At 42.4% G+C, this 12,597-nt stretch overlaps 1 protein-coding gene across 1 annotated transcript in view; it reads right to left on the bottom strand.

Annotated features, from left to right (window-relative positions):
- LIFR (LIF receptor subunit alpha) overlaps positions 1-12,597 on the bottom strand; it is a 163,349-nt gene that overhangs the window by 25,767 nt on the left and 124,985 nt on the right. The window contains exons 11-13 of the mRNA XM_077462828.1: positions 10,831-10,996; positions 8,156-8,232; positions 3,299-3,527 (exon numbers count right to left, since the gene is read on the bottom strand). Of these exons, the coding sequence (XP_077318954.1) occupies positions 3,299-3,527; positions 8,156-8,232; positions 10,831-10,996 (472 nt within the window). The remainder of the gene's footprint in view (positions 1-3,298; positions 3,528-8,155; positions 8,233-10,830; positions 10,997-12,597) is intronic.

The raw sequence follows: 12,597 nt of genomic DNA, 5'->3' as shown, positions 1-12,597 counted from the left end.
CTGCTGCACACAAAGTATTGTTTCCTCACAGGTTGCAGGAGTCCCGAACATGCGAGCTCCACCTGCTCCACGGTACAATGAAAGTTATCTATTCTGCACTAATGCCGTTTTATGTTTTTTACAGTGTTACACCTAATGCTCTTAATGAAGGTCTTTGTGCCTTAATGTTTAAATGTTTGCTTTTGCATGCAAAATAGATAGATGAATCTAGCATGTTGTACCCAAGACATGTATGTATCGTAGACTGGTTACACTGGCTTCCACGCAAGGCCCTGTCTGCCTGATCCTGGCCCCAGGAGAGAATTTCATGATTCTTCTCCTTGATTGATGCTCTTAGAGAGGGGCGTCCCAGATGTGGTGTATTATAAAGCTTGCTAATCGCACCCGAGTACATAATGTGTTTGAGCCATAGGAGATTAAGACGGCCCTCACATGCTCACCCTGGGTGGGGTTAGGGGAGAAAATTATCGGCATTATGTCTGTAAATGACCTGGCTCCTATGCAGCTGGGGTCACACCTGAGTGGAATTCATGTTCACTAATTTATCCTTGCTGGGAGGGTTGCCTGACTAGGATGCCTTACAAAGGGAGGGCAATCCCTGGATGGTTGAGGGATAGATGGGGAGATCGCCTTATATATGTATATATAAAATCTTGCAGTGACCATACCTCTTCTATTGCATGGGACACTAACTCCATGCCTACTAAGTAGCGTTTATGTCACTCTAGGAGGAGACTTTGGGACAGTTGCAGTGGTGCATTCGTGGATTTTCAGGGAAGCTCAGATGAACACTTGCACTTAGCTTTAGCACACATTTCTATTTAGTTTATACCTCACATTGCCACAAGTCTTGATACAAATGTTGAGTGTATGCTAATATGTTATGTTAAATAAATACCTTTGCTGGGGGCGGGGGCTCTCTTCCTGGCCCTGTCTAACCACTCCTCTACATAGGAATACGCTCAATTCCCAGTAGTTTACTGGCGAGCGTTTTAGCAAAACATTGCTACTAGCTCGTTTAGTCTAAGGCTGCTATCTCTTATTGCAGCCTCCTAATTACTTGGTCTAACCTGAACTTGCCTACTACTGGACACACACACACAGGGATGGATGGACACACACACACAGGGATGGATGGACACACACACACACAGGGATGGATGGACACACACACACACACACACAGGGATGGATGGACACACACACACACACACACACAGGGATGGATGGACACACACACACACACACACACACACACAGGGATGGATGGACACACACACACACACACACACACACACAGGGATGGATGGACACACACACACACACAGGGATGGATGGACACACACACACACACACACACACACACACACACACACACAGGGATGGATGGACACACACACACACACAGGGATGGATGGACACACACACACACACACAGGGATGGATGGACACACACACACACACACACACACACAGGGATGGACGGACACACACACACACACAGGGATGGATGGACACACACACACACACACACAGGGATGGATGGACACACACACACACACAGGGATGGATGGACACACACACACACACACACACACACACACAGGGATGGATGGACACACACACACACACACACACACACACACACACACACACACACACATGGATGGATGGACACACACACACACACAGGGATGGATGGACACACACACACACAGGGATGGATGGACACACACACACACAGGGATGGATGGACACACACACACACACACAGGGATGGATGGACACACACACAGGGATGGATGGACACACACACACACACAGGGATGGATGGACACACACACACACACACAGGGATGGATGGACACACACACACACACACAGGGATGGATGGACACACACACACACACACAGGGATGGATGGACACACACACACACACACAGGGATGGACACACACACACACAGGGATGGACACACACACACACACAGGGATGGACACACACACACACACAGGGATGGATGGACACACACACACACACACACACAGGGATGGATGGACACACACACACACACAGGGATGGATGGACACACACACACACACACAGGGATGGATGGACACACACACACACACACAGGGATGGATGGACACACACACACAGGGATGGAAGGACACACACAGGGATGGATGGACACACACAGGGATGGATGGACACACACAGGGATGGATGGACGGACACACAGGGATGGATGGACGGACACACAGGGATGGATGGACGGACACACACACACACAGGGATGGATGGACACACACACACACAGGGATGGATGGACACACACACACAGGGATGGACAGGCATGTCTCACCCTCGGCTTATACGAGTCAATAAGTTTCCCAGTTTTTTTGGGGTAAATTGGGGGCCTCGGCTTATATTCGGGTCGGCCTATACTCGAGTATATACGGTATACTCTCCATCTAAAGTCTAAAATGACATGGTGACAATGCAGGAGAACATTTAGAAAATGGGGACAAAGTACTGTCACCCCATAAAGGGAAGTGCCTAAACAAGTTACTGTATTGCAGTATCACCAGGAATTTAATGAAAAACTTTTGATTTAAAGATATTGAAAATGTCTTTTAAAATGACACTAACATATGTTAAAGCATATGATTTGCATTTTTAGAAAGCACATATTTTGAGCATTTAACTTGAGGTAATTTTAAGAAGACAATAATTGGAGAACGCTGCCAAACTGCAAATGGGGTTAAGACATTGTCAGAAGTTGACTGTACAAAGGACATTTAAGGAAGATTAAAACCCAATAACAAATTTATTAGAAAAAAGAAAATGGCTTGTAATAAAAAAGTGCTGTAACAAAGTTGTATGCTTGAAAAACGCCTTCGCGTTAACCGATTCCTTCCCACATTCGAGCCCCACTTCTATCTAAACACCAACCCCCCTTGTCCCCTCCCTCGAATGTATGTAAATAAAAGCCAGTTCACTCTTCCAACTTACCATTCCAAGACCACATATGCTTTATGGTTGGCAGATTGTTATTAATTTCTGATTGCTAGTCCTATTGCACCCTCTGGGATCCTTTGTATGTACTGCATAATTTATCCGCTGCACACTTTGTTGTGCCAGGTCTAGAGACGTGCGATCCCCCAACCTATTTTTATCTATCTGTAGTTACACTGGATTGACTAACCATGTTAAAATTAATTAAAATTTGTATAAACACATTATGTAAAACATGTTCCTCTTTTGTGACAGATCAAGTCAAAACCAATGCACTTACCACTGGGCAGTTGGACAGTGGTCATACTCGAAGGTGGTGATGATCCAGCTGAATTGAGGGCAGTTACAATTATTTCATAATCCCCATTATCCCCAGCAGGAAGGCTTATCTGGGTTCTGTTGGACTCCCCAGACAGTCGGACATGCTGGAACTTCTCATTACTGTGGAGAGGCTTCCACTCTATGTTGTAGGAGGTCACGTCTCCATTGGCTTCATAAGGCCGTAAATGCTGGAAAAACAAACACATTTCCAAGTTACCTTAGCTAAGCGAATTCACTGCCATCAAAACAGACTTTTACAAGTATATTTGATGCATTAAAGCCAAATTCCAGGAATGGATATTTTTACATAGTTACAGCTTAGAGCATTGTTTCTCAACCAGGGTTCCGTGGAACCCTTTGGTTCCTCTAGAGGTTGCTAGGGGTTCCCTGAGCAATGGTCAATTTCTGCCTCTCAGGTAAGTTCTCAAGGACACCACTGATCTTTTTAGTTATCTGTAAGGGGGTAATTCTTCCCAATAACCACAAGTCTAAGAAGCATTCTTCTCATTGGCCATCACACTAATGCATGATGAGTTGTATATTTTTCATTTTTAGCAGGGGTTCCCCAAGACCAGAGAATTATTTGCAGGGTTCCTCTGTGTTGAAAAGGTTGAGAAAGGCTGGCTTAGAGCAATGTAACTATGTATATTCTATACATGGCTAATGCTCCTAGAAGCTCAAAATCACTGTAATAAACAACGCTATTCCAGTGATCTCCACTAGCTTCCAGGTCCAGTGCAGAGCGGCTTCCCTGTTACATCGTAAGCACAGGAGGCAAGGGGCAGCGACGTCACGATCCCCACCTCATCCAATCAGAGAATGCTTTTCATTCATTGAGAAAATCTAAAGTGTTCTCCTTATGGCTCCAATGCCAAGAAGGCAAACTCCTGGGTTCAGTAAGTAGGGCAGCTGCTTGGCATGAGACTTGTAAGCTAATGACGATCAACAAAGAAGTGGTGTCATCTACAGTGACTTCCAGCTTCCAGGGGGATCAGCTAAGTATGGTATATAAATTGCTCCAAGCTACTATGTATAAAAAATTATCCATAACCGGATTCTTGATATAACTCATCAGTGAAAGTACAGAAAAGACCTCTTGGTTCTGCCAGTAACCCAGTGAGCTCCTAATTCCCTTTAATGAGCGATTGTCAGCCCTGCCTATGTTCTCTTGAGCTGGACTACAGAACTCCTCCTCTTATCTCTGTAATATAATGGGAACATATTCTGTAGTCCAGAAGGGAGAATTCAGGCAGGGATGATAACCATGCTTGGGCAGCAAAGATGTTTAGGATTTTCTGGCAGGCTATACAGCTACTTATCTGTACTTATAGTTGTTTAACCACTTTTTTTTTCTAGAAAATTACTTGGAACCCCCAAACATACATTTTTCCCCCAACACCCTAGAGAATAAAATGGCAGGTGGTGCAATACTTTCTGTCACACCAGTCATACAAACTTTTTTTTTTTTAATACACTTTTTGAATTAAAAAAATAAGACAACAGTAAAGTTAGCCCATTCTTTTTATATTGTGAAAGATAATGTTACGCCAAGTAAATTGATACCCAACATGTCACACTACAAAATTGTGCCTGCATGTTGTGCGTTAGAGGAGATCTAGGGCTAGAATTATTGCTCTTTTTCTACCGATCGTGGCGATACCTCACATGTGTGGTTTGAACACCATTTTCATATGCGGGTGCTACTCACGTATGCGTTCACCTCTGCATGCGAGCTCCGCGGGTTTAAAAAATTATTTATTATTTTTTTCTTATTTACTGTAACCTTTCCTTTTATTTTTACACTGTTTAAAAAATAAAAATAAAAATTGTGTCAAAAAGACCTCAGATCTCATATTTACACTAAAATGCAAGAAAAAAAAAAAAAAAAAAAAAAGTTGAGGGCACCGGATCACTATGGGAAAGGGGCCTCTCCTGCCGCCGATAAAAGTGATCTTGCGGCACCGCAGAGACCACTTTTATCTTGTACCGGACCGCCAGCCAAACACAGGGATACCGGTGTTATAGCAGTTAGCTGCTACCATACCAACGATATCCATTCTCAAAATGAGGATGTATATCAGCGCGCAGCGGTCCGGAAGTGGTTAAGGGGATAAAATGTGGCAAAATCTGCATGTATTGCAGAGACAAAGTACATGCAATTTTTCTTATTTTGCCCATATACACTAGAATTTACTCGCTGAAATCCACCAGGAGAAGAGGGAGTATTTTTGGTTGTGAGGCATTATGCCCCATTGTTGGTGTCACTGGGAGGAATTCTGCCCCTTCATTGATATCAGTGGGTGAAAATAGTGCCCCAAGGGCCGCAGTTTGGAGACCACTGATTACATCTCCCCCCCCCCCCCCACAGTTGCATGTATACAAAGCCACTGTACATGTACAGCGATGGGGACAGTGAATGCTCTGGCCACAGATAATTGGCCAGCACAAGTAACAGGTTCAAGAAGAGAAGAAAAGATTGATCGCACACTTGAATCCAAAAGATGCTGTCGAAATGTCTTTATTGTCATGAGCCAGACAAAATTGCAATGATGATCAGTTGTAACAGCTTACTGGAGGGTTTGCTCAGAAGGGTCTGGACTAGAATCTGAACACCCTTGAGCTCAAAGTCAATAACAAGCCACTTGCTATGGGGGCACTGGTGCGTGCTAGTTTCCGAGCCCCACTCTATTTGTCCATAAGACACAGAGCCATGGCTCTGGCCCCACCCCCAGCTCTCTCCTTATTGGCCAACTAGCTAATGAGTCCCGCTGCTGTGTCTCAGGCAATGAGGAGACCGGGACCGAGGACAGCCAGCCAAAGTTCCAGTGCAAATCGCAGCATCGAGAAAGGGCTCAGGTGAGTATTAGGGGGGGAGCAACACACAGAAGTTGTTTTTACCTTTATGCATAGAACGCATGAAGGTCAAAAAAAACCTTCAGCCTTTACAACCACTTTAATTCTGAACATTCTCCCTAGTGTGATCTCCCACACATAGCATTTCAGAAGGGGTATTCCCACACTGCAATCCTTCAACCTTCAGATGCCATAAAAAAACAAAAAAAACAAAAAAGGCCAATTTCAGCCATTTACACCTGCTAAACTGTAACATTAAAAACAGAAGGAACTTTTAAAGTATGGGACCTCTTTCACACTGAGGCATTTTTCAGGTGCTAAAAGGCTAAAAATAGCCTGAAAAGTGCCTGAAAAGTGCCTTCCCAGTGTGAGACCCGAGTGCTTTCACACTAAAGCAGTGCGCTTGCAGGACATTAGAAAAAGTCCTGCAAGCGTATCTTTGGAGCAGTTTAGGAGCAGTGTATACACCGCTCCGCCACCTCCCTTGCCCAGTGAAATGATTGGGCACCGCTGACGAAGTGCCTGCAAAGTGCTTTGACAGCAGTGCATTTGGGCGCATTTAAGCCTTTTTTCGGCTGCTAGGGGGGGGGGGGGGGGGGCTAGTGCCCAAAAATCTTTGCTACAACTAGCGGTGGAAAAAATACACACCCGCAACTCCAGGTGAGACCAGGAAGCCTAATGATCCAGTAGCTGCTCACCTCGGCTTGCCTGATTTCTTCAATAAAATTAAAAGAAATGGCACACACCACTGTAGATCAAAATCCTTTTTATTTGGACATCCCAAAAACTACAGGGATCAGAATGCTGTGTAGAAGTGTTTCGCACACTTCATGTGCGATTAGTCATTAGCGGTGCTTTACCGCTAACACAGCCACGCTGTGAGTGTGAAAGGGGTCTAAAGTATAACTTGAAGACCAGGCATTTTCTGGCACTTTTCCTTTCCATGTGAAAATCCTTTTTTTTTTGCTAGAAAATTATTTAACCCCCCCCCCCCCCAAAAACATCACATACCCAACTAGAGGGTACTACACGTGATTTGGCGGCAAGTGAATAACTAAAGGCAAAACTTTTTTTTACGTTTTGTACAGATTGGACAGAAATTTGACCATCACCCCTTTTTTTTGGCCATTATGATTCAAAGTAAAAGGAAAAACCCAAATTTTGTGTTATCCCCAGAAAAGTAATAGAGGAGAAATATTCCAATGAGGACACTAGTTCTGGTGGCCTGAGAGCCCCTAAAGGATACTCTTAATTTGCAGAGAATGTCCTGTTTTGGACACAGATGGAAAAAAAAAAAATCTCATGGGTTATAACCCTTTTATTCTATCCAAAATGAAAAAAGTTTTGCCTATAGTTCTACTTTAAGGAGGGGTGAAGTTCATCATGAACTCTTGAGTTTGTATACATGTAAATTCTTGTTACAAATCAGCATTTCAAAAAAGTCTTAACATCTCAAACTGAGCATTTCATGATAAAATCCATTCATATGAGAGCGAGCCCTTCTACCAATTACCCAAACAGGCTGCCCATGCCTTCCAAGAAGTAAAAAGGAGGTATGAGGAGATATGGCCAAACTTGACTTTTGCAGGAATTGTTGACATTTGCACAATCATATGATTAAGAGTTTTCACTATGTATGGCTTCAACCTCTACCTGACAGGTATACTTTAGAGATCATGTATGTTGTAAAAACCCCACCCTGGAATGAATGGCCCAAATGGCAGTGTGCAATGACTACACATAATACATTAATAAAATATCTTCAAGCAATGTTTTAGGGAACTGGCAGAGATCCATGCAGATAAGTCATCAGATAAGAGATAATATAAAATAATAATAAATAATAAAAAATAAACGTGCACACACAGACTGTATATGGTCAATGATCGGAGATAGGTCAGAGTTGTGTTTGGAAAACTCCAAAGCATTGTAACCATGATACAAAATAAACTTTCAGAAATACCTTCCAATAGACTGCTATAGAACAGTTTTCCAGGGTGTGTGTCCGTTCTGCCCAGATATCCAGCTTTCTTGAAGGTGCTGTGAAGTTCAAAAACACAATTCTAATAATGGCAGATACACAAATACAAATAGATACAGTATAACAGTTGAGATGGTGGGGGGGGGGTTGTTGGGTTAGGCAAACTACTAAAATATTTAAGAGCAAACTATGATTCTTGGGCTTTGCTAATGGCTTTACAGTTCATTTCCACTTTTGCTGCCAAACTAGGATAACACAGAAATTATATTTGTTACATGTTCCCATTTACATAGCATAAACTTAAAAATTGCTACTTGCCTTTTTACTTGCTTAAATATCCTACTTGGATTTTCCCTTTTATGCAATGTTAATGAGCGGGCTGGGGGGGGGGGAGGGGGGGGAGGCTTACCATAGTTAAGCTTGTCTGTACCATGCTAGCAGATCTCATCAGTTGTAAACTAGATATGCACTTTGTCCTAACAAAGGGTTAAAGATCTCAAGGCTTGGGTGGTACATTTTAGGTTAATTCAGTTTAAAAAAAAAAAAAAAAAAAAAAAAAATCATCCCTCAGTCTGTCCCCTAATTGCACATTGCAAGCTATTCTTAACATTACAATTATTAGTTGTTCTATGTAGTGTGAATGGGAACACATAGCAACCATATAGTAGGCATTTCTCAAATTTTACTGCAAATGAGAAAATACAAATTTAGGCTATAGGACCAGGGGTCTCTAAACTTTCAAAGACAAAAAAGGACCGGTTTACTGTCCTTCAGACTTTGGGGGGCCGGAGTGGCCAGGAGAAGTAGTAAATATCTAGCTTCACTGAGAGTAAAAATATGACAATAGAAGAATAGTGCCCCATCATTGGTAGTAGTGGGAAGAATAGTGCCCTATCATAGGTATTAGTGAAAGAAATAGTGCCTCATTGTTGGCGTAGGTGGGAGGAGTAGTTCCCCCTTGTTGGTGTCAGTGGGAGGCATAGTGTCTCATTACTGGCAGGAAAAATGCCCCACTGTTGGTGTCAGTGAGAGGAGTTGTTCCCCACTGTTGGTGTTAGTGGGAGGAATGGTGCCCCCTTGTTAGCATCAGTGGGAGGAATAGCGCCCTGAGGGCCGAAAAAAGGCAAACAAGGGGCCACAGTTTGGAGACCACTGCTATAGACCATAGAGTAGATAAAGAATAACATGTTGCCCATAGGGGTTCATCAGCAACCAGCCAGCCCAGATCTGAAAAATATATACTATCCAGGACACTTTCAATGTTTTTTAACAATAGATATAGCTAGGCTGTTGAGCTTTTCTTCCACTTCAAGTACAGTTCTCTCTGTTTTGAGGGGGAAAAGTAAAAATCGATCTATACCAATATGCCTCCTATGATCCAACTATCTTATATTTTTCAGATGAGCTTGCAATAAAAATGTAAATGGGTTTAGCTTAAGAGATTGATGGATGCATCCCCTGGAGGGAGTGTGGGGGCAGTGCAAATTGATGAGCAGGGGAGGTGCCAGTAGAAAGCATGGGAGGTACACTGGAGAGCAAGGTGCACATTGACACACTCTGATAATAGTTTATCTTGGAGAAAATAAATCTAGTTTGGACAAAGGTCTTTAATCAGTTGGTTTTTGCCACAAAGCCAATAGGCAGGAGGTCTGCAGGACATGAGATCAAATATGGTAAATGGCACCTATGGTGAACTATAATGGTTTTGCTTCAATTTTATGTACTTTAGAAAAATAAACTTTTTTTTTTCTTTTAAGCTGATGTTTTTCATTATTCATATAAAAAATGTAATTTAAAAGATCAACATTTAATACAAGGGCCACTAGATAAACTGATCCACTGTTCAACAATAAAGCATCTTGGTAGCGATTTCCTTTCTGATTGCATTTTTCTAACAAACTTTGTTACCAGAGGAGTGCGCAAAGGCTGGGCATAGAAAGAATTACTCCTCTGTGTGTATAATCTGACCTTCAGGTATCAACAAGCTTTTTTTTTTTTTTTGGGAAAGCATTTAAAGTGTTACTAAACCCAGGAACCTGCATTCACTATATCTGGTCTCCCACAGTACACAACATGAAAACGCAATTATTTTAGTAAATATAAACTGCTAAATACCTTTTCTCATCAACAGTATAAAGCAGTCTTGTGACTTCCATCAGTGTCTGGCTGAGCACTGGTTAAAGCTTGTGGGAGGAGATTTCATTCTCCTCCAACTGTCCAATGAGGCTGCATAACCCCTGACCCTCTGTCCGGATAGTGCTGATTGGCCCTGTGCTGATCACTGGCACCCTCCCAAAAAAATTTTTTTTAAAAAAATTATCCTCCAATACACACCAAACTGAGCATGTGCAGCATACCCCCAAAACTCTGTCCAATCCACAGATGGATTGGGGACTGTGGAAGAGGGGGATGATCAGAGAAGACAGGATTAAACAGCCTTTTTACACAATGTGGAGGGTTAACAAGCATGCTTTACTGCATATACAGACTGATTTTACTGTTGTGTTTTGGGTTTAGTAACACTTTAAGATAGGTATGGTAAACAAGGAGTGTGGACCTGCAATATTGTTATTTTATTTAGATGACCAAAAAAAAAAAAAAAAAGTTGGAATTTTAGTCCTGAACTTAATAAAAGACATTTACTATATGCAGTGTACCTGCTGCCAAAGTCTTGTGATTCTTTTCTTTGGTCCAGTTGCTCCATTTCCAGAAATGATCATATGATGAACATCGAACGCGAAAATAATAGTTGTTGAATGGATGTAGGTTGTTTAGAGGATAAGTGTAGAATGTATTGTCTAATCCTTTCAACGTAATGTTACGCTGTAAAAAAAAATTTAAAATTATATATAAATAATAAAAATATTTTATATACACATATACACAGTATCTCACAAAAGTGAGTACACCCCTCGCATTTTTGTAAATATTTCATTATGTCTTCATGTGACAACAGTGAAGAAATGACACTTTGTTACAATGTACAGTAGTGAGTGTACAGCTTGTATAACAGTGTAAATTTTCTGTCCCCTTAAAATAACTCAACACACATTAATGTCTAAACCGTTGGCAACAAAAGTGAGTACACCCCTAAGTGAAAATGTCTAAATTGGGTCCAAATAGCCATTTTCCCTCCCAGTTGTCATGTGACTCATTAGTGTTGCAAGGTCTCAGGTGTGGGGAATGGGGAGCAGGTGTGTTAAATTTGGCGTTATCGCTCTCACTTGCTCATAATGGTCACTGGAAGTTCAACATGGCATCTCATGGCAAAGAACTCTCGGCGGATCTGAAAAAAATAATTGCTGCTCTACATAAAGATGGTCTAGGCTATAAGAAGATTTCTAAGACCCTGAAACTGAGCTGCAGCATGGTGGTCAAGACCATAAACCAGTTTAACAGGACATGTAATACTCAGATCAGGCTTCACTATGGTCGACCAAAAAAAGTTGAGTGCACACGTTCAGCTTCATATCCAGAGATTGTCTTTGGGAGATAGACGTATAAGTGCTGCCAGCATTGCAGCAGAGGTTGAAGGAGGGGGGGGGGGGTCAGCCCATTAGTGCTCAGACCATACACAGTACACTGCATCAAATTGGTCTGCATGGCTGTCATCCCAGAAGGAAGCCTCTTCTTAAGATGATGCACAAGAAAGCCTGCAAACAATTTGCTGAAGGCAAGCGGACTAAGGACATGGATTACTGGAACCATGTCCTGTGGTCTGACGAGACCAAGATAAACGTATTTGGTTCAGATGGTGTCAAGTGTGTGTTTGGCGGCAACCACATGAAGCGCACAAAGACAAATGTGTCTTGCCTACAGTCAAGCATGGTGGTGGGAGTGTCATGGTCTGGGGCTGCATGAGTGCTGCCAGCGCTGGGGAGCTACAGTTCATTGAAGGAACCATGAATGCCAACATGTACTGTGACTGAAAACAGAGCATGATCCCCTCCCTTCAGAGACTGGGCTGCAGGGCAGTATTCCAACAGGATATCGACCCAAAACACAGCTCCAAGACGACCACTGCCATGCTAAAGAAGTTGATGGTAAAGGTGATGGACTGACCAAGAATGTCTCCATACCTAAACCCTATTGAGCATCTGTGGGGCATTCTCAAACACTTAGGGGTGTACTCACTTTTTTTTCTCCAACCGTTTAGACATTAATGGCTAAGTGTCATTTCTTCAGTGTTGTCATATGAAAAGATATAATAAAATATTTACAAAAATGTGAGGGGTGTACTCACTTTTGTGAGCTATTTATGTGTGTGTGTGTGTGTATATACATATACACAAACACACACAAACACATGTAAGCAACTATAAAAAAAAACACAGGAGCTGCCAGTGCTTAATGTATTTTTAGGGATGTAGGCTTTGCAGTGGTCATCCTATTCCTGGCTTCACTGCGTAGTGAGATAAGCCCCA

The sequence above is a fragment of the Lithobates pipiens genome, unplaced genomic scaffold (genome assembly GCF_037356315.1).
Source record: "Lithobates pipiens isolate NorthernLeopardFrog02 unplaced genomic scaffold, aLitPip1_a1.2 Scaffold_3, whole genome shotgun sequence".
NCBI lineage: Eukaryota > Metazoa > Chordata > Amphibia > Anura > Ranidae > Lithobates > Lithobates pipiens.
Note: the sequence above shows the minus strand (reverse complement) of the source record. Positions and strands in the feature narration are given on the sequence as shown.